At 41.8% G+C, this 22,930-nt stretch overlaps 1 protein-coding gene and 1 long non-coding RNA gene across 2 annotated transcripts; both read right to left on the reverse strand.

Annotated features, from left to right (window-relative positions):
* Positions 1–4,806: 4,806 nt before the first annotated feature.
* Positions 4,807–22,519, reverse strand: LOC119801326. Its single transcript, XR_005283168.1, has 3 exons — positions 21,328–22,519; positions 10,312–10,407; positions 4,807–8,284 (listed from the first exon to the last, which is right to left on the reverse strand). It is a non-coding gene; the product is annotated as an uncharacterized LOC119801326 (long non-coding RNA).
* Positions 13,212–16,595, reverse strand: LOC119801325. The gene is made up of 2 exons (XM_038311863.1): positions 14,497–16,595; positions 13,212–14,166 (listed from the first exon to the last, which is right to left on the reverse strand). Exons 1-2 carry the CDS (start codon positions 15,222–15,224, stop codon positions 14,034–14,036), a joined length of 861 nt encoding a protein of 286 aa, XP_038167791.1. The 5' UTR covers positions 15,225–16,595; the 3' UTR covers positions 13,212–14,033.
* Positions 22,520–22,930: the final 411 nt, after the last annotated feature.

The following is a 22,930-nucleotide window of genomic DNA, read 5'->3' on the forward strand; positions in this document are numbered from 1 at the left end:
ATTAACCAGTTTAGATTTATATTTAAGATGTTGGGGCTGCCAGTGTAGTTCAGTGGTATATTACTTTCCTGATGTGTGTAAAGTCCTCTGTTGAATTCCAAGCAAGCACACATATACACATCTGGATTAGTTGGGAAAAAAGAATATATTCAGAATCCTGGTGGTCCAGGGAAGTAAGACGGCAAGAAATGATGAGATCCATGGCTAGAATTATCACCAGCAGCCTAAAACTGGCCCCTGAAACCAATAAAAACAAGCAAAAGTAGAAAAATCAGTGAGTAGCATGTATGCCATGGATTTGAACCAAGACTTTGATAAAGGGAAACAGAGTGAAAGACACATTTTTGAACGGCAAAAGAAAAGAAGAATTGAGAGGGGACTGCATGCAGATGGCAAAATACAATACAGCCATACAGCCGGTACAACATGCTGCGTTTACCCAAACTGGGGAGAGAGAAAAGAGCCACAGGCCTGGAGAAGACCAGCTCACGTTTGAATACACTGAACTGATCCCTCTGTGGTTAAATGAAGCCTGCCCCCTCACCCCCACAAGAGTGCAGGTGCTGCAGGCTTGGTCTCTCACGAATTAGGAGAAAAGTAATTATATCCTAGAGAACTACACCTCACACAAAAATTAATGCTGTCTCATGGGGTGTAGGTTAGGTCTCCTGGGAGTGGGTCAGTTCCTCTGTTTAGGCAGCGTGTCCCTTTCACTTCCCTTCCGTGTTGTCCCATAGCCAGGGTTCTTGTCGAGGACACTAGAGCTGTGCTATTTAGACCTTTAGCTACGAGGATGGAGGCAAATAGAACTCTTTATAAGTTAATCTAGTGTCTGACATTTTGTTATAGCAGCACAAAATTAATAAGACAAAATCAACACATTCAGAGTTAAACTTACAACCATGAAAACCAGTTACAGAGGCCAGTGGTTCGTGGAAAATGTGATAGGGTCACGACTTCATGCTTTGAAGCTTCATCTCTGCATCAGCAAAGAATGTGTGATGCTCTCTTGGGTTTAGTCCCGACCACGTGATTTCACACGTAACTCATTCATAAATGTCCATTGTGTATTTTACCTTCAATGACAAGATACACTTGTCTTGTATTTCTTGTCTAATGCCCAAGCTAAAATAAAAGTACATGGTAATGTCCTGCTCCCTGTGTATGGGGTAAAATCGTTGTCGTGAACACAATTTGTGAATCAGCAAAAGTGCAAGCATGTACTTCTCCTTTTCCCAACATTTGGATCTGGCCGTGAGGCATTCACTTGAACTGTGATCTTGAGAGGAGTTCACTGTGTGTAACTCTGATGTGGGAGCGAAGACTTGGAAGTAAAGCACACGGGCCAGGTTAATCAAATGGGTCCCCTTCAACTTTTCATTGTATGCGTGACATAGGGGCAGGAGACAGTGGTGACAGGAGACTGGGACCTCACGACACAATCCAGGAATGAAGGGGTGACTGTGAGCATGCTCCTTGCTTCCTGTTGACTGGCACACCTCCCTGTCCCCTGCCAGTGTCCTGCAGGGCCTGGGAGTCTGATATGTTTTCAGTAAGTTTCCTTTAGTTCAATTAGTCAACTGGTCTCTGCCTCTTTTGATAAGAAAGCTGGCAGAACATCAGGACACATTAAGTTATTCAATCAATATGAAAATGCCAAGTATTTATTTTCTATGTAGATCTCCAATTGAAAAAAAAAGATTGCTATTAAAGCCACCGAGGGGAATGGAGGAGACCTCAACCATAACTCCTTTCAAAGAGAACTGTATTAGCTTATCTCCAGCTCGCAGCTCACCACATCCCTTCCTGCCAGTCTGATGTCTGCCCTTTACAGTAAGTCAAGCATAGCTGGGAGCACTGTAGCAAAGCCAGTCAAGTTCATGGAGACGCAAGTCCTCTCATTTCTTCAATTTTGTCTAAAATTATAAGAGATTCATTTTTGTGGACGTGAGAATCCGCTGAGAAAAGAAGTCTCAAATATCCAAGAAGCATATGTTGAGTGGTATTAGAGACACAACAGGGCACCAGTTGGTGAGCGTCTTCCCCTTCATCAGTGTACTCCGTAGTGTGCTCAGAATGTTGGCATTTCTGCCAAGTGCCTGTCCTCACAGGGCTTGTATCCCAGAACAGGAGGTAGGGAAGAGAGATGTAAAAATAATAACCAGAGGGTTGGGAATTTAGCTCAGTGGTAGAGCACTTGCCTAGCAAGCACAAGGCCCTGGGTTCGGACTTCAGCTTCGGAAAAAATAAGTAAATAAATAATAACTGGAGGTCACGGCATGGATGAAGGACACTAAGAGCTCAGAGGGTGACCAATAGAGGGATTCTGTCCCTCCCCACTCCCCAACTCATACAAATCCATTCGTTGGGAAAGACCTCTCCAAAGGGCTGATGAGCTAGGACCCAGAACAAGATAAGATGCTGCTGAATAAGAATTTGGTGAAGCTGACTATGGACTCACCGCTGTAAGGTGTGGGATTTTGGGGCTACTTGTTTAGCCTGTCTGCTCCTTAGCTCCCTTATCCATGAAATGTGGAGCGCATGTGACCTGTCCCATAACTTCTGTGAGAAGTGCATGCATTCGTGTTGTAAAGTATGAATGTGTCCCCAGTACACCGCATAAGCAAATAAGGATCAGCTATTTCTGCAGCATTGTTCTTATTAGTCTAAAAAGAAAAGCCAGCAAGTGCGAAATCCCGAGGCAGGACAGATCCTCTGCACATCAAACTGAAGTAAGTTTATTTTGAGAACAGTGCAGCTGAAGAGCCCTTAAGTGGTAGAATGGACTGCGGGACGTAGAATCAGAAAATGCAAGGCCTTGGGGCTCTTAGCAAAGTCTTCGGATTTGTTTTCCTAAGTGAAGAACATAAGCAGGAGATAGATGTGACTGAACTTATGGTGTAAGATCATCACTTCCTCTGCTCTGGGGCAAATGGACTGCGGAAGCAGAGGTAGGAGCGAAGTGGCCAGCTAGCAGGATGCTGTTCAGTTTTCAGGAGGAGCGATGGTGGTGGTTTTGGCCAGAAGGGAAGGGCAGAGAAAAGAGTGGGTTCTAGTGTATTTTGGAGATGGACTCGGCAGCATTGTAAATTAGTTGAGTGTGTGCGGAGTGGGGTGGGGGGCAGATAGACTGCATATACAGCTGTGCAAATGTTCACTGAATAAGACTACCTAACTAAAATTTTGCTCACGGGACTGAGCGGAGGCTATGTGATAACTAGGCAAGTGCTGAAGCACTGAGCCATATCCCCTTCTCTGCTTCTATTTTTTTAAAGACTGGGTCTCACTAAGTTGCCCAGGCTGGTACAGAACTCACTCTGCAGCCTAGCCCATTCCTGAGCTCAACATCCCTCTCTCTCTGCCTTGTCCTCATCAGAGGCTGAGATTATTGGAATACACCAACAAGCCCATTGTGTGACTATTTTTCCATTGTGTGAACACTCAGGACATCTACAGATAAATTACTAGGGTTAGCAATGTACATGGGTAGAAGGTAAGTATTAACCAATCAACTTGCAGCCTACAGTCTCTGTGGAGGCATCTCAAAATTAGCAAGAGTCCAGTCTGGCAAGATGTCTCAGCAGGTAAAGGCACCTGTCACCAAGCCTGATGACCCGGGTTCAGTCCCTGAGTCTCACATACTGGGAGGAGATAACCGACTCCTACAAATTATACACATATGCGCGGATACACACACACAGTCACGCACACATAAAACAAACCAACGCATAAAATTAAGGAACTTTTTTTCAGCTAGTGAGCTATCACTAATGCTGTGTTTTCACTATTTGGCTCTCTGGGACTGAACTCGGGTCTTCAGGTTTGGCAGCAGGAGTCCTCAGCTGCTGAGCCACCTTGCCAGCTGTTCCAGAGAGCAGACTCTGGGGAGGGACTCCTAATGCTGCAGGGCTTCTTGAACTGATGAGGATGTCTTGAAATACATAGTGTTGATGGCCATACAATCACATGAGTATCTGGGTATCTTAAACCACTGAACTCTCTGGGTTAAAGGTTTTAAACTGGCAGTGGTGGCACACACCTTTAATCCCAGTACTTGGAAGGCAGAGACAGGCGGACCTCTGTGAGTTCAAGGCCAGCCTGTTCGAAAGGACAGCCAGGACTACACTAAGAAAGCCTGTCTGTAAAACAAAACAAACAAACAAAAAGCTGAATTTTATGTCTGCGAATTATATCAGTAAAGCTTATGTATATTTAAAAAAAACACAGAATTTGATTTTTATACCCTGTGAGTATAGCAGTGAAATTTACAGGACCATCTCAGAGCTGTGTGAGAGAATGAGACCGGCTTTCATTTTTTATTAATCATGGGCCTTCACATCCTCTAGGACTATAATCTGAATCTACATCTCAAGGACCACGTGTGGGAGATTGAATTACCTAATCCTTACATTATTGCTATGCGGAGATAGGTCTCTACGGAGAAATAGTTAAGGTTAGATGAGGTCATGAGGATACAATAGGATGAAACTGATATGACAAAGTGACCAAGAAGACCCAAGTGAAGGAACTTGCTCTATCTGGCCATCATGTTATACGACAGCAGGAAGGGCCCTGCCAGATTCCTATGTGACGCTCTCCCACTCGCCAGTCTCTAGAACCATGGACCAAGTAAACATCTATTCTCCACCAATTGCCCTGTTAGGTGGCAAAAGAAAAAACTAAACTAACACACAGTTTTGACAAATCAACTATTTTATTAATAGGATTGTGGGGAAGGATGGAACCATCAATATATCATCCTTAAAACCTTCAAGCTTAAACAATGGCTGCTTCTGGTATACAGAAAGCATTAGACGTGTTCCATCTGTTGAAATAAATCCAATATAAGCAAAGTAGGTCACAGGACACAGTCCAGCTCAAACTTGGCTTCAGATGACCCAGTGTTTCTTTCTCCACATAATTGCGATGCTCTAATCAGTCTGTGACTCTGACCTTTCAGGCAGCAGGCAGCCTATTATTACTTAGGCTGACAGATCCAGAGTCAACATTTGGAAGCTGGAGAATGCCCATCTTCTTTCAAAATCTTTTGGCTTTGAAAGAGCTGAGCACAGCAACAAGCTTTGCCAGCAGCCAGCTCCTTCATGCAAATGAACTAATCCATACCCACAATACAATCAGAGAAGGAGGAAAACCGGAGAGCATAAGTTTAAGTTGTATGGTAAACAAGTTTAAATACAGTAAGTGTATTGGTTGATACACATTTTTAAAAGTAGGAAAACTGCAAGTTCAAGACCAGCCTGGAAAACAAAGGCGAATAGCAAGTTTGTCGCAAAATGGGGGGAACAAAAGCACCAAGGTGGAGCTGCTGTGGGGCTAAGAAGCAGTTCCAGTCTTAGGCTGAAGAGCTGATTTCCCTGTTCCATGACACTTTTAATCAGAGACACCAAATCAAAAAATAACTGAACCCAAATTAAAAATGTCAAATTAAAAATTTCAAGTATCTGTTTAATTTCTCGGCTATCAGTGGTAACATTCTTCACACCGCTGAAATGTCATCATAAATAATCAACTATGATTATAACTTAGCACTTTTTTGTAACAAAAATTCTATGTGTGGGGTTTTTCTTTGTAAGAACAGAGGTAAGAGCCATTTCCTTTCTGCAAGGATATGTTACTCATTTACATTAGTCGTAAGGAGTTTTAAATATATTGTTTAATGAATCATCTGATTACTGAAAATTCCCTAGCTTTAAAAATTTTACCTTTATTCATTTATGTGTGTGTCTGTATATGTGTGTATGTGTACAGGAGCACACATATCATGGCACATACATAGAGGTGAGAAGATAAGCCATGAGATGGAAGATCGGGGGAGAAAAGTCAGTGCATCTATCTGGCTTGGTGGTGAGTGTCTTTACCCATTGATCCGTTTCACTGGTCCTTTCTCTGTCTTTCTAACACATCCAAAGTTTTTTCCTAATAAGTAAATTCTACAAACATAAAATGCCAAGACACACTAGAAATACTTGCAAAACTATTTGCTACAAAAGGTTGTTTTAACTTTTGGGGAGTACATTTAACTCCAGTTGCACTTATATGAGAAACAGGTAGTTTCCACAGAAGAATTTGTTTAATCAAATAATAATTGCACTCTCTGGAAAACTGGACACGCAGCTCCACGGACAGTAGGCGTCTTAAGAATTTGACACCTCTGCTACTGAGGGTGAAAATGAGGTGAAGGGGACCTAGCGTGCAGGTGCAGCGCACTAATGGAAACCAGAGTGACAGGTGCAGGCTTAGAATCAGTGGCCCAAGTGATTCAAATGACCTCCTCTACGAGAGGCCAGGGTTCTGTGGGAAAACGCAAGGGTGAAAAATGGCTTATTCAACACTCATTCCTGTTTTAAGTGTCTTCATTTTAATTTATTTATCGGGGCGGCGAGTGCGCCCACATTGCGTGTGAAGAGGAGAGAATAACCTGTGGGAGCTGGTTCTCCCCTCACTGAGTGGGATCCAGGTATAAGACCCAGGTCTGGAAACTGTCCCCTGACCTCAGCACAGACATCATGGCAGGAGGAGGTGCACACGCACACACACACACACACACACACACACACACACACACTACACACACACAAATAAATGGAATAAAAACTTAAAATAGAAGAAACTCATGGCGACACTGTTGCTAATAGCAAAAAAACTTAAGGAGTAACTTAATTATCCATCGATAATTGAGTGTGGAATGGAAGATACTGATGTAAGCTAGGACTTTATTGGAAGTGTTCACAGGCAGACAAAGTCTCCAGATACTGATGTAAGCTAGGACTTTATTGGAAGTGTTCACAGGCAGACAAAGTCTCCAGTGTCCCAGTGGTATTTTCACCTGAGGAGTAGATGAGGAGTTCATACTCATATTTAAATACATAACTGTGTATGTTTTACACTCTTCTGAATACTCACACAAAAATGATTATATGCGTCATACATGTCTGTTTATATATATATATGCATATATATGTATATCACTTGGTATATCAGTAAACTAGCATGTATATAATGTCAAGAGGAAAACACAGCAGATGGCTGCTAGGAAGGGGATATTTCAATTTCCTGAGGAGTCCTGTGCATGCACATTTGTGTACACGTGACCATGCGCACACATCACAGACGGCAGCAGGGAGGATATGAAACACGTTAGCTGATCACTTGCCCTCTGGAGAAAATGGCTATAAGACTGCACATCGGGGGGTTTGAGGTCTTATAACTTTGGCAAACTATGCTCTTAATATAGTGTGCATTTTTGACATTTGTGGGTGTTTTTCCTCCTTCCCTTCTGTGCATGTTGAGACAGGGTCGGCTGTGCTGCAAACAAGCCGACAGTCATGACTCCCATCTCCCGCTTCTAAGGACTGGGGCTGGAGGACAGCACCACAAGGCACAGCTGTCATTTTTGTCAGGTGACAAACGCAAAATAAAACATGAGCTTGCCCAGGGCACTGACAGAAGCAGGACAAATTTAAAGAAGAGACCAAATCTGAACATGCTCCAGTGTTCATTACCAGCAATAAAGTGAATTATACATTTAGTTCACAGTAAGCAAGAGCTTATTGGAGACCTAAGAGTCATCTTCTGCTCAGTGAAGGATGGTCTGTAGTAAAGGTTAAGGTCATGTGGTTGAGCCTGCTCTTGCACTGTAACTAGGGAAATAAACTTTTTATTCAGTTGTAGAGTACCCGGTTTTGTGTGAAGTTTAATCTGAATTTAGCCAGAAATCATAACACATTCTTTTCCCTCAACAGTATTCATTAAAAATACATTAATTAACATAAGAATAATTCTAAGTCCTTTGTATCTATTAATTAGCAAATTACAACCATTATTTTAATCAACCTTATTTCCACAAAGGAGGAAAATTAGACACACACAATTTTAGGATAAAATAATTTGACAAGGGTCACTCTGCTTATAAGTTAGAGAAGCGGGATTTGGACACAGGCAAACCTGTTCAAATACTTCCACCACGCCATATTATCATTTGAAGAATTCAAAACAAAATTCTTTTTAAAAAAAATACTAAATGATACTATAGTATGAGCTTTATTTCAATATCCAAAGGCCATACGGATTTTTGAAAATGTATAATTTACAAAGAATAAAATTGGATTGCTGGGGCTTGAGAGATGATAAATCAGCAGTTAAGAGCAGGTACTGCTTGTGCAGAGGACCTGAGTTTGCTTCCTGATACCCACATCGGTCCTCACAAATGCCTGTAACTCCAGTTCCAGAGCATCCAATGGTCTCCTCTAGCTTCTTCTAACACCTATGCTTATGTGCATGCAGAGAGAGAGAGAGAAAGAGAGAGAGAGAGAGAGAGAGAGAGAGAGAGAGAGTAAAAATAAACAGCATTACAATAGCTTCATTTATTGCCTTCCTCCCCATAACTCAAAGATTCTTTGCTTTGATACTACTGTGTCATATCCCAAGTACCATACTTATAAAAACATATTCTTTAGGAAGGAAGTAGCAATAATTTTGAAAAACTAATTAAAATGAACTGATTCTTGTTTATTTAAAAAAGACTACTATGAATCAGCTCCTTAATTCTGTTTATGCAGTCTGACGCAAAGATCCCCAAGGCAAATTAAGTGATGAACAACCTAAAATTTATTTTTTGTTAGAAAATGAGGTTATGTGTACTATTGTCCTGCTTTGTTTTATTATTCTGAATAATAAAAACATTCAGTTGAAAAAAGGAAAACATTGTTGGGGCATGAATCTGTGATGACTGATTATACCTAGTATATAAAACAATATCTACCTACAAGGTGAGAAATAATTGAGGAGTCACAAATTATTTTGTTTGCCTTTAAAAAATAAATATAAGTCTCTTGCCAACCCTAAAATGGCTCCCTTAATAAGGATATCTTCTTCCCTGCTTCCATATTCACCCTTCTTCCATCTCAACCATCCCACTCCCCCAAGCTCTCCCCAATCCTTCCCTTCTCCCTTCTCTCTCCCCATTTCCCCTTCCCCCCACCCCACCCCCACCCCCACCCCCATGCTCCCAACTTTTTCCCAGCGTTCTTGTCTGCTTCCAATTTTCAGGAGGATCTATATATGTTTTTCTTTGGGTTCACCTTATTATTTAGCTTCTCTAGGATCGCGAACTATAGGCTCAATGTTCTTTGTTTATGGCTAGAGTCCACTAATGAGTGAGCACATTGAATGTCCCCAGCTAGGTCCTTGGGCAGTAGAGGAGAGGGTGCCTGAACTAGCCTTGTCCTATAATCACACTGATGAATATCTTGAATATCACCATAAAACCTTTTTTCTGGCGATGGATGGAAATAGAGACAGAAACCCATATGAGAGCACTGGACTGAGCTCCCAAGGTCCAGTGGAAGGCAGAAGGAGGGAGAAGATGAGCAAGGAAGTCAGGACCATGAGGGGTTCATCCACCCACTGAAATGGTGTGACTGATCTAATGGGAGCCCACCAAGGCCAGCTGGACTGGGACTGAATGAGCATGTGATCAAACCGGACTCTCTGAATGTCAATGGGAGCTGACAATGGGAGCTGACTGAGAAGCCAATGATAATGGCACTGGGATTTGTTTCTTTCTCTTTCTCTGTCTCTCATAATCTAGATGGTTGATATCTAGTTTTAGCCTACAAGCTAATAGATTTCATCACGATCTTTATACATACATGTTATTATACTTGTTCTCAGGGAAGGACTTTAAGTTAATTATAGTATTTAATGGATTGTTCTTTAGCTCTATCTAATTAAATGATGGGGTATTTTCCTTTGTGATTCCTTTGGGCTTTAATTACCCATCATTGTTTCTCTGAACTTATATTAGTTCAAACAAACATGTATCAGATTTCTAATTATCATGTATATATTTTACCAGTAAAAAGTGAAGAAGTTATTGTCAGTCATAGTTTATCTGTTAATATTCGCACATTCTAATTCATAATCAAAAGCATTGTTATGGCACGTGCAAGACGTCATGGTATCCTGAAGATGAGAACACCAAGCATCAGGACTTTCAGATTAGTAAAGGGTGCTAAAAAAAAAAAAAAAAAAAAAAAAAACCATCGGGGACTATACTGAATTTCAGCTTTGTCTTAGTTACTTTTCTATTGCTGTGATAAAACACCATGACCAAAGCAACTTATAAAGGAAAGTGTTTATGATTTCAAAGGTTTAGGGGAGGTGAGGGCTCACATTTTGATCCACAATCAGGAAGCAGAGAGGGAACAATGGGAAAGGAGAGAATCTTTTAAACCTCAAATCCCGCCTCAGTGAAACACCTTCCCCAACAAGGCTGTGCACACCTCCTACCTCTCCAGTTCCACCAACCAGGGACCAAGCATTCAAGCATATGAGCCTATAGGGTGCACTTCTCAATCGAACCAACATAAGCTCCCAGTTTTTAGCCTGTGAACAGACCAGGAAAACTCATTTAAGAAATATACTTTATGGGATGGGAGACAGCTTAGTTGGTAAAACGTCTGCCGTGCAAGTATAACAACTAAGTTCTGATCTCCAGCTGCCATGTAAAAAAAACCGGTCATGGTGGTAGTGCCTGTAACTCCCGTCAGCATAAAGATGTAAAGAGTTCAAGAAAGACACCCAACATCAACCTCAGACTGCCACATGTGTACCTTACACGTGCACACACCGTACACATACACAACACTACAAATACATAAAATGAGAAAAAAGAATATGCTTTATATATAGTGGCACTTGAAATTGAAGACACCATAATGTATACTAACCAAAAAACTAATTACAGAGAAGAGAAAGAAAATATAGCTTATTTTATAAGAATTGACTATTGAGCTGGAGAGATGGCTCAGCACTTAAAAGCGAGTATTAAACTTCCAGAGAACCTGAGTTCGGTTCCCAACACCCACATTGAGCAACTCACAACCGCCTGTAACTCCAGTTCCAGGAGAAATTGATCCCTCTGGCCTCAGCCAGCACCCACAATCACATATACATACCCATACACAAGCATACACAATTACAAATAATAAAAGTAAATCTTAGAATTTAAAAAATCGATCATGTAGACAAGTTCCACTGACAGTTAAATTTAGTGGTGAAATAAATGCCAAGTTTGTAACTTAAGAAAATATTCTCAAAGTAGTAAAGTAAGCAAACAAAACTCCAAAAGAACGATAATAAAAAGTAATAGAGCGACTAATTTCATTATCCACAGTGAAAGTCATGAACTTTATGTCTGCCAAGAAACTCTACATATACTTAAATTTGCAGAGATGCTTAGAAGAATGCCCACTTTACATACAACATGAGCGAGAAGGAATAGGCCATCATAGTGTGAGAATTGGGGAGCAGGTATGTATTGGTGACAAGGGATCTAGTCAGAACATGCCCTCACATAAATGCCTGGGAAAACATTCCAAATTCTTGACCATCAACATTCAGTCACACAAACAAAAAAGAATAAAATTTAAAAAAAAAAATGAAGGAGAACATCAGAGAACCGGAAAGCGTTTCTTTTTTTCTTTTTTTTTCTTTTTTTTGGTTTTTCGAGACAGGGTTTCTCTGTGGCTTTGGAGCCTGTCCTGGAACTAGCTCTTGTAGACCAGGCTGGTCTCGAACTCACAGAGATCCGCCTGCCTCTGCCTCCCGAGTGCTGGGATTAAAGGCGTGCGCCACCACCGCCCGGCAAGCGTTTCTTTTGAAAGGGGAATTGGAGGTGCTAGAGAGGTGGATCAGAAATCAGGAGCACTTGTTGCTCTTGCAGGAGACCCATGCTCAACTCCCAGCACCCAGCCGGCAACCCACAACCACGTGAAACTTCAGTCCTAGGGATCTGATGCTTTCTCCTGGCCTCCTCAAGCACAAGGCATATACATGGTGGGGGTGGAAGAAAACTCAAGACCAGCTCTCTAGCAGATCATCCTGAGGACACGAGAATACAGCCAAAGCAAAAAAGCAATGCTGAGCAATCACCTACAACACTCACAGATGAGCTGAGGGAAATACCACTCACGGTACTTGCTCATATTTGGATTCCTCAGGAAACTGAATAATACTGAAATTTGAGTGCCCCAGAGCATGACCCCTAATGCAAAGTGCAGCCAAGTTTCCTCTTCAACTTTAGTCTTCTATGGGGAGTTTTCTACGTGTAGATTTTTTTCAGCCTAGTTTTTATTGTTTTGCTCAGTGGGTGGACTTGGAAATCAGCTTATAAATATACTTTGGGAGTCATATATTATTGCCAACAGTATAGATAACACTTAGAGTAACTGTTTCCTTGAGCTCAGCCTTTTAAAGTGATATATTTCTGTCTATTCTTCCTTTAAAACCTCCTTCACATCGGCACATATAAGCATCACCTCACTGAGCAAACAATGAAATATGCTCACACTCCTCTCCCACATGTATATCCAAGAGTCCATAAATGGGGATGGAAAATGATAAAGCTTAGCAAAATATAATATTAAATAATAGAGTTTATAGACTCTAAATGATTAGGAACAATTATGATACAAAGCTCAAAGAAGTGTAGGATAGGAAACTAGTCCCCTGTCTAGTCTCATTACTGTGTACAGGTAATACTTCAATTCTACTTTTGACCTTTATGAGCCTGCTTTAAGAATGATTGTTGTGGCTGGAGAAATGGCTCAGTGGTTAAAAGGATTAACTACTCTTCCACAGGACCAAGGTTCCAATCTCATCATCCATACGGAGGTTTACAACTATCCGTAACTCCAGTTCGAGATCTGATGTCCTCTTCTGATCTCCTTGGGCACCTGATACATATTAAAAGAAAATAAATTTTCAAATATCTTCTTTAAAAAGTGATTTGAGGAACTGGTGAGGATCAACAAGAAATACAGGTGTGCATGAATGCTGGGATGTTTGTGTCTTCTAGACATGTTAGGGATGTTGTACCCATGAAATTTCAACAATATAGCTGAGTAAATAACACCCGCATCAGGACCACACAGCTAGACATATCAACATGGAACTCTCACAAAGTTCCACCCCAGCTGAAGAGTTATAGGCAATCAGTGGTCACTGAGAGAGAGAGAGAGAGAATGGGTTTTCCTCAAGGACAAGTCCCCAATGGGATCCCAATCTCAACCCCAAACAGTCAGCCCTAAACACACACACACACACACACACACACACGCGCGCGCGTGTGTGTGTGTGTGTGTGTGTGTGTGTGTGTGTGTGTGATAATATATGAACCAGAGAGAAAGAATAGGAGCATGGGAGAAATTAGATGGGGAAGAGGAAAGGGTAGAAGTGACATAATACACTCCTGTTTGAACTTCTAAAAAAAAATTTTAATTAAAAGAAAACAGGTCAACCAGGCATGGTGGCACACACCTTTACTCCCAGCACTTGGGAAGCAGAGGCAGGTGGATTTCGGTGAGTTTGAGGCCACTTTGGTCTACAAAGTGAGTTCCAGGATAGCCAGAGCTACACAGAGACACCCTGTGTTGAAAAACCAAAGGAAAAAAAGCAAAGTCACCATGAACTCTGTGTTCTTCTTGTCAATCAGTTTTCAGTCACTTACAGAATACTGAATATTTTATATTATATTTATCATATATTTATCTCATTTTATCTATACAAAGGAGTGATACCACATACTATTTCTTTGAGAATGTTTAGTTATCATAGCAAATAAAAAATTTACACAGTTCCTTAAGATTTTTTACATTATTTTTTGTGTGTATATGTATGCACATATATGTGCATGTGTGCACATGTATATGCATATGTGTGCACCTGTGTGTGAAGACCAAAGGTCAACATTAGGTCACTTCCTTTAACACTCTTCACCTTATTTTCTGAAATAGAGTCTCTCATTGAACCTGGAGCTCAGTGATTGGCTAGTTTGGCTTGCCAATGTGTTCCAGGGATCTGCCTGTCTCTGCACCACAGCACCAAGGCAGAGATAGTTGCACTGTTGGATCTAGTGGGTGTTGGGGATCCAAACAGGTCATCATGCTTGCATGGCAGACACTCCTCAGCCATCTCCTCAGCCCTAAAGAATTTATGATTCAAGGTTTATGTCAGCTAAAATTAGGTTTAGCAGTAAATGATGGAGAATCCTGCATAAGAGCTTTAGAAAGACAAAAATTTATTTTAGTCTCAGAAATGACTATGACTATGGTTCTCCGTGTTCTCCAGATCTCATACTCGATCAGACTCAGAACACCAGACTCCATCCACGTCCTCAGAACCCCAGACTCCATCAGACTCAGAACCCCAGACTCCATCCACGTCCTCAGAACCCCAGACTCCATCCACGTCCTCAGAACCCCAGACTCCATCAGACTCAGAACCCCAGACTCCATCAGACTCAGAACCCCAGACTCTATCCACGTTCTCAGAACCCCAGACTCTATCAGACTCAGAACCCCAGACTCCATCCACGTCCTCAGAACCCCAGACTCCATCAGACTCAGAACCCCAGACTCCATCCACGTCCTCAGAACCCCAGACTCCATCAGACTCAGAACCCCAGACTGCATCAGACTCAGAACCCCAGACTCCATCCACGTCCTCAGAACCCCAGACTCCATCAGACTCAGAACCCCAGACTCCATCAGACTCAGAACCCCAGACTCCATCAGACTCAGAACCCCAGACTCCATCAGACTCAGAACCCCAGACTCCATCAGACTCAGAACCCCAGACTCCATCAGACTCAGAACCCCAGACTCCATCAGACTCAGAACCCCAGACTCCATCCACGTCCTCAGAACCCCAGACTCCATCCACGTCCTCAGAACCCCAGACTCCATCAGACTCAGAACCCCAGACTCCATCAGACTCAGAACCTCAGACTCCATCAGACTCAGAACCCCAGACTCCATCAGACTCAGAACCCCAGACTCCATCAGACTCAGAACCCCAGACTCCATCAGACTCAGAACCCCAGACTCTATCCACGTCCTCAGAACCCCAGACTCCATCAGACTCAGAACCCCAGGCTCCATCAGACTCAGAACCCCAGACTCCATCAGACTCAGAACCCCAGACTCCATCAGACTCAGAACCCCAGACTCCATCCACGTCCTCAGAACCCCAGACTCCATCCACATCCCAGAACCCCAGACTCCATCCACATCCTCAGAACCCCAGGCTTCATCCATATCCTCAGAACCCCAGATTCTATCCACATCCTCAGAACCCCAGATTCCATCCACATCCTCAGAATACCATAGTCCATCCACATCCTCAGAACCCCAGAGTCCCATCCATGTCCTCGGAACCCCAGACTCGATCCACGTCCTCGGAACCCCAGACTCGATCCATGTCCTCAGAACCCCAGACTCTATTCATCTTGATATTCGTCCTCTTAGTCATCATCATCGGAGTCTCAAGATGGCTGCCTCACATTTCACAGGAGCAGAATAGGACAAGCATCAGTGATCTAGAGAGACAGGACTAGAGGAAGACCTAAGGAAAGCTGCTCCTGGAGCAGGGTTAGGACAATTGTCAAGATGTTTTTGACTCATATGGTATTTTCTCTATGTTCTTTGCAAGTCGTGAGTACCTAGCTTATTGCAAATGAACTGAGACCCTGAAGCCATGGGAGCAACTATGGATAGTGGGCATAATCAATTACTGCAGCTTCTTGACAGTTATTTCAATGTTAGAAATGTTTCCTTCTTGAATGGGTGAACTTGGACAAAGCATGGGTTGGAGACTATGTCAGGAAAGTCAAATGGTGCTGCTTTGTGAATGTTTTTCCACTCTCTCCTCCCCTGTGGTGCTTGAGAAAGAAACCAGGGTCTCACACATCTGAGCAAGCATTCCACTGTTAGCTACATTCCTAGTGCTATCATCATCTTTTGCGTTTTGAAAATTGGTAAATGAAACAATTCTATTTTGCTATTTCACATGTAATGCCTCAGAAATTACTGTTCCATTCTAACCAGTAAAGAGCTAACAAACTAAAAACTAAACAACGCTTCTTGGGTGCAGGAGAGAAGTAAAGCTACCGGGCAAACTACTTCCAAACTAGAAACACAAGACAGGCAGAAGCAGAAACGACAGTGGAAAGGGCAGTGGGGACCAGATCTCACACCGGGAGGCTGAAGTACATCTGCCCGCTCTCAGCTTTGAGGCAACCTCTCTCAGCTACACTGGATCATGTCTGACCTCAATGAAAATTACTGATACAAGCAGAAATAGAAATCCTGAAAAAGAACCAATAAGGAATTCTAGAGATGAAAATTACAAGAGAAATTCCAAATGCATTTGATGGGCTTATTAGCACTCTGGACATGGCCAGGGTAAGACTCTCTGAATTTTAGAAGACATCAATAGAAAACCCCAAAACTAAGAAGTAAAGAAAACAAAGATCAAGGGCAAGCAAAACAGAACAGAATACACAAGAACCGTGGGACCCTCCCAAAGCCATAGCTTCCCAGCAAGGGAAATACCAGAGGAAGCAGGGAAGAACTGCTATAAATTGAATGTTTTGCCTCCTCAAAATTCATCTCTGTTAAAACCTAGTTCCCAGTGATGGGTACATGGATAGATAGATAGATAGATAGATAGATAGATAGATAGATAGATGATAAATAGATAGATTAAACAGATAGACATATGGTAGATAGGTGATAGATAGATAGATGATAAATTGATAGATTAAACAGACACACAGATGGTATATAGGAGATAGATAGATAGATAGATAGATAGATAGATAGATAGATAGATAGGAAGGAAGAAAGAAAAAAGAAAAAGAAAGGAAGGAAGGAAAAAAGGAAAGAAGAAAGAAAGAAAGAAAGAAACTGGTATGTCAGAAAAGAGTCCTTCTATAATGAATACCTAGAACTACAGAAGCAACTTTGGAGCTTGATAAGGAGTGGAAGTTGGAGAATTCTGGAGGTGCATGTTAGAAAAACCCTGCTTCACTGGGAATAGGGCTTGAAAACGCCTTCTAATGAGGGTCCAGAAAGAAATGAAAGAGCTGCAAGGAAACCTTCAGCCTTCTTGGAGACTTGCAGAGCAACACTGCAGAATGGTAGGAGGAATAGGGGCTGTTTTATCTTGATGTTGTTTTGGGACAGACCCTTATGTAAGAAACCCAGCCTGGACTCAGATTTGTAATCCTCCTGCTTCAGCCACTTGAGCACTGAGATTGCAGGCTTGCACCATCATTACTGGACCAGAACTAAGGTCTGGTGCTTCTGATGAGGACTCTGGAAGGAATGGGAATATGTTATTAGAAAGTAAAAAGAAAGGCATCTTTGTTGGAATGCAGCAGAAAGCTTGGCTGAGCTGTTTGTATCCTAGTGTATTGTAGACGACAGAGTTTGCAAGAAATGAAATTGAGTATTTGGCTAAGAAAATTTCTAAGTAAAAGGCTGAAGCTAACTTCCCTGGCTTACTTAAAAATAAATCTGAGAAGAAAGCAATGACTTTAAGATGGGAATTAGTAAGCAAAAGAGGATGTCAAGTTTACAGGCTGAAAATATTTTCTGACTACAGATATTTCAAGACAGGTGAGGTCACTAATAGCATAGCCAAGCAACTTATCAGATAGTGAGATGTGTGGATCAGAATCTCTACGGAAGCCAGGAGGTAATTTAAAGACAAAGGAAGGATGACACCAATGGCAATCAGGAACCATCATGACTACATCTCCCATCAGCCCAAAGTGCAGTTCTGGGGACAGAGAAATGTTAAACAATGGCTGTCATGGAATAATGGTTAAAGATGTGTTGAATTCTTTTATGCTGCATTTGTTTAACTCTGTGAAGCTGTGTTACTTTGCCTGTCTAAAACACCTGATTGGTCTAATAAAGAGCTGAATGGCTAATTGCTAGGCAGGAGAGAGGAATAGACAGGGTTGGGGGGCAGAGAGAATAAATAGGAAGAGAAATCTAGAAGAGGGAGGAGTGAGAAAAGGAGGAAGAGAGGACACCAGGGGTCAGCCACCCAGCCACATAACCAGCCATGGAGTAAGAAGGGAAGAAAAGTATATAGAATAGAGAAAGGCAAACATCCAGAAGCAAAAGGTAGACAAGATAATTTAAGAAAAGCTTGCTAGAAACAAGTCAAGCTAAGGCAAGACATTCACAAGTAAGAATAAGTGTCCATGCATTTAGGTGACTAGTCCCCAAAAGAGTACAAAAAAATTAAAACTACAGATGGAGTCACTTCTCTGGTCCTGGTTGACAGAGATATTCCTGTCAGGTGCCTTATAGTTTGAGTTAGAGAGCTATGAGATGGATTTTACCCAGAAAAATCATAAGACATGACTACTGGAATTTTAAAAATGGGACTTTAGCAGAGCTACAAACATAGGGGCCCAGGCAAGGAGAACAACAGTATGCATAGAACCATGATAGAGGCTCCTGCCTATTTGGAGAAAGTAGTAAAGGCAAAATCACTGCAAAAATCCTGATAGAGCCATAAGGAAGTGACACCAACCTATGATAACCGCGGGTTTGGATCGCAGACTATGGGCCTGAAGAAAAGAGCAGGAAGCCAACGACTATGTTGACCTTTAATGTCTTATGTTGCTTGCCCTATCAGCTCTGGCCATTCTTAAGACTCCATTTTTTTTTCTTTCCTATTTGTCCTTTTCCGAATAGGACTACCCACTCTCTGTATTCAGCAAGCACATAACATGTTTTATTTTCCAGGTTCACATAAGGAATTGACTTTTGTTGAATTGTACTTCAACTGACACTGATTTAAATGACGTTAAGATGAGACTTTTGACTTTGATTTGCAGGCTGATACAACCTTTTCACAGTAGAGCACTGCCATCCACAAATTTTGTGCTTGAGAATTGCATAGTTGATGTGTGTAGAATTATGTTTTCTTCAGTGCTGAGGATGTAGCCCAGGCCCTGTGCATGCTGGGCAAGTGTTCCACCACTGAGCCAAGTTCCCAGCTCCAAAATCTCCATATGCTTTAAGTGAGTTCACAATTTTGGGGTGGGCTGTGTTCAATGCTATCCTCAGCCACATGCAAACTCATGCTAAAAACCAACGACGAGAAGCAGAAACAGCTATTCATCCCAGACACACTAGACTTCAAAACAAAGAAAGCTATCAAGGATCAGACAATAAAGGGGCTGATTCTCCAGGAAGAAATAACAATACTTAGCATACATGCTCCTGATGACAGACACCAAATTATGTGAGACCAACCTTGAAAGAAGCATGGAGAGAAACAGAGGAATCCATTCTTATGGTTAACATCTTGACACCTTTCAGAAATGAACAAGTTCATTGGGCAGAAAGTCAGAAGGACACAGCCCAAATAAATCTGCTGGATATACTCATGTCTATGGATTAATCTGTCATTACACTTTCTTCTCAAGCTCATTGGGAACTTTTATCAAGACAGATCACATTCTTGTTTTTTTTTTTTTTTTGATTTTTCGAGACAGGGTTTCTAGAATCTGTCTTGGAACTAGCTCTTGTAGGCCAGGCTGGCCTCGAACTCAGAGATCCCCCAGCCTCTGCCTCCCGAGTGCTGGGATTAAAGTTGTGCGCCACCACCGCCCAGCGGCGACAGATCACATTCTGTGTCATCAAATATGCCTGTACAATTTAAATGTAAAGAAGCCATAAAATGCCTGCTACCTGCCTTGCCCAGCCTGAACACAGGGGAGGTGCTAAGACGGGGGAAGGAAGTGGGAAAAGAGGAAGGAGGGGAGGTTGCAGTCAGGATATAAAATTAATTAATTAAATAAATTTTATAAAAAAAAAAAAAGAAAGAAAAATGCCTGCTACCAGGCAGAATGGAATTAATGGTTAGCCAATATTTAAAAAAATGAAAAAATCCAAATAAATGAATCAAAGGACATAACTCAAGGAAAAGAATGTTACATATTTAACAAAATACTAAATAACAGTGAAAACTCGCCAGGCCATGTTCACACACACCTTTAATCCCAGGACTCGGAGGCAGAGGCAGGGGGATCTCTGTAAGTTCGAGGCTGGCCTGATCTACAAGAGCTAGTTCCAGAACAGACACCAAAGCTACACAGAAAAAAAACCCTGTCTCAAAAAAACAACCAAACAAACAAACAAAACAACAAAAATAAAAACAAGACAGTGAAAACTCGCTTTATCACAATCTGTGGGATGTGGGCTGTGCACAGGGCAAAGCTGACAAAACTGAGCATAGACACAAGCTGAGTCAGCCGAACCACTTCAGAAAGAACAGAGCAGGTAAGTCCCAAGGAAGCAAAAGAAAAGTAGCAACAACCAGACCAGAAAGATCTTACACACAGAAAGGAAATCAATAGAGACAACCAAATAACTGGTCTTCAGAAAATATCAGTATAATCAGAAATGCAAAAGAGAATATCGCCACAGATTCCGTAAATGTCAGGGTTTAAATGAACCGTCATGAACAACTTTATCATAGATTTGATAATATAGACTAACAAGAACAATTTCTTGAATAGTAATCTGCCATAAACCATTTCAGGAGAAATGGCTTATCTAACCAGGCCTATTCAAGGAAATAAATTTGGTCGTCAGTAACTTTCCAAACTAGAAAGCTTTCCAAACTATAAATGGACTCACACTGATTTTACCAAATATTGAAAGAAGAAATTGTACTAATTTCTATCTTGACAACCCAAAATTAAAGGCGTGGACATGTCTATTGACAGCTCACTCAACTGTTTGGAAACGGTGTTCCTGACTGAGACATCAGCTTGACCATCAACCGCCACTGTCAGTCCTTCTCCTTTAAGACAAATAGTTACTGGGCGTGAGTCTGGAAGCTTCTGTAGACAACAAATCCTTCACAGTTTGCCCCTCTGTGGTTAATAGAAGAAACCATCCTCATCAAAGTCAGTAGTCATCCTTTTCCCCACTCATATAATAAATATTTAATAAATATAAACCGGACTGTAAACATTTCCCAGAAAATAAGTACTGCAGTTGGTGCAGACTCAGGCAGGAACTGTGTTTCCTCAACAATTTCTGCTTTCTCTCCTTCCTCTGTAAAGGAAGGTGGTCAGACAGAAAGCTGTTACGTCTGGTCATCCATATATCGTATTATAATATATTACTATCCATTGGAGGCTGTTTGTTTTCTAATGAGTGAAAAAAAAAGTGGATCTGGATGGAAGAGGAGGTGGTAAAAAATTGTAGGAGTAGAGGGAGGGATAACTGCAATCAGGATATAGTATGAGAAAAAGAAAATCTACTTTCAATAACAGAAAAATGCAATAAATTTCCTAAAAATGCAAAAAAAAAAAAGAGTTGTGGGTGATAGGGAAAAAAAGCATAACAAATTCATTCAGCTAGAACTGGTCAACAGGAGGTTTCTGAAATGAAGAAAAGACCCAGGGGACCCCGTCTGCTTACATACTTGGACTCCAGAAAGAATTCTCAGCAGTGTTGACGTGTACTTGAACAAAAGGGTCTGAAGGCCCTGTTCATAGTCCTCTTGCGTTTTTTGTGCTTGTCACATTCCTTCCTCCAGGGCCTAGGGCGGGACTCTGAAATGAGGGGTCCTGGTGTCTATGACTCACTTTAGGAAAGAATCCTGGTTTCTCTGGCTCGCTTTGCAGGAGATGTGTGGGTGAGACAGGAGGAGAGAGAAAGGTCAGAGAGGCTTTGTTCCTGAGACCTTCTAATCTCCTGTCGTCAGCCTGTTCAAACACCACACTTGATCATATTATTTTCTGAACCACAACAAAGTTGAATTCTTATCTGAGAAACAATGTGTCCAGCCCCAGATAATGAATCGTGATTAATCTAAGCCCAAAGTTTCCCAACTGTGTACTCATTCCCCAAGAGGCCAAAGCAAGCTCACTTGGGGTAATGATGTCACGGCATATTTCAAAATGTCAAGAGAAGTGGTTGGACTCAAGGGTGCGTACAAACCGCTGGTATGGTGGCAGTTTCCCCCTTAGGTCATGTTGCGTCACAATCCTGGGCTGTGTCGTGACATCACTGCAAAGCTGGGGTGTTAATGCTTGCTGTGATAAAAAGCAAGGACAGTGGCAAATGAGGGTGACATTGTCTGGTCTGATTCCAAGATTCCAGAATTACAAAATGTACAACAGATGATATCTATCCTTGATTTATCTATTGGTTCATGGATCTGTTGTTCTATAGATATCTCTATCACACATTAGTAAGAGCCGTTATTCTACAATAAAAAAAAAAAGGCGTCATTAGGGCTTTAAATTTCTTGGGGTTTTAGATGACTGTTAGACTTTAAATAAAATTTTTAAAAAAATGTACTGAGTTCCCAATGGAGCTCGAGCAAAGAAGTCTGGGGTTCTAGTGAAAGCCACATAGGTTCTGCTTCCTTCTTCTCCACACATCTCTGGGTAACCAAATGATCTTTCAGCGGGAAAAGCAGAATCTGCTGGGGTGGGACAGAGGACAAGGGAATCTGAAAATGTCTTTGCTTCCCTAACAGAGGATAACAGCCAGCATTACTAGCCCTCCTCCAGTAGATTGCCCTCCTCTGGTAGCCCTGCTCTGGTAGGCATCCTCCTCCCATCACCCTCCTCCCATCAATCACCCTCCTCCCATCAATCACCCTCCTCCCATCACCCTCCTCCCATCACCCTCCTCCCATCACCTGTTTTCATTAGTACTGGAGTCCTCCCGGTGATCGGGTAAAGACTACATCACCTACCGTCTCTTGTGAGTTACTGTAATCAGTAGATCCGGCTCCAGTAAGGGACGTGGGAACAGAATGGATGTGTCACAGTTTGAGGTCCTGCTCTTAAAAGGGTTAGGTATTGCCTCTACTTCTGTCCTTGCGAAGCCCAAAGAATTTAAAAGTCTAGATCAAACAGAGATAACATCAGTGGCACCAAGAAGAGAATGCTGTCTCCTTATATTTAGTGTTCTTTTCTAGGTAGCATATTCACTGAGGTTTTAAATTCTCTTTGCTATCATTCTATATATAGATACTAAATTTGATATGTCAATATGATAAATTTTGATTGAAA

This window comes from Arvicola amphibius, chromosome 14 (assembly GCF_903992535.2).
Source record: "Arvicola amphibius chromosome 14, mArvAmp1.2, whole genome shotgun sequence".
Classification (NCBI taxonomy): domain Eukaryota; kingdom Metazoa; phylum Chordata; class Mammalia; order Rodentia; family Cricetidae; genus Arvicola; species Arvicola amphibius.

Excerpts from the sequence above, each read along its gene's own strand:
- LOC119801325 (XM_038311863.1), bottom strand. The coding sequence starts at position 15,224 with ATGGGACTCTGGGGTTCTGAGGATGTGGATGGACTATGGTATTCTGAG. Across the intron at positions 14,167-14,496 it reads GAGTCTGGGGTTCTGAGTCT|GATCGAGTATGAGATCTGGA; the intron begins GATGCAGTCTGG and ends TGTTCTGAGTCT.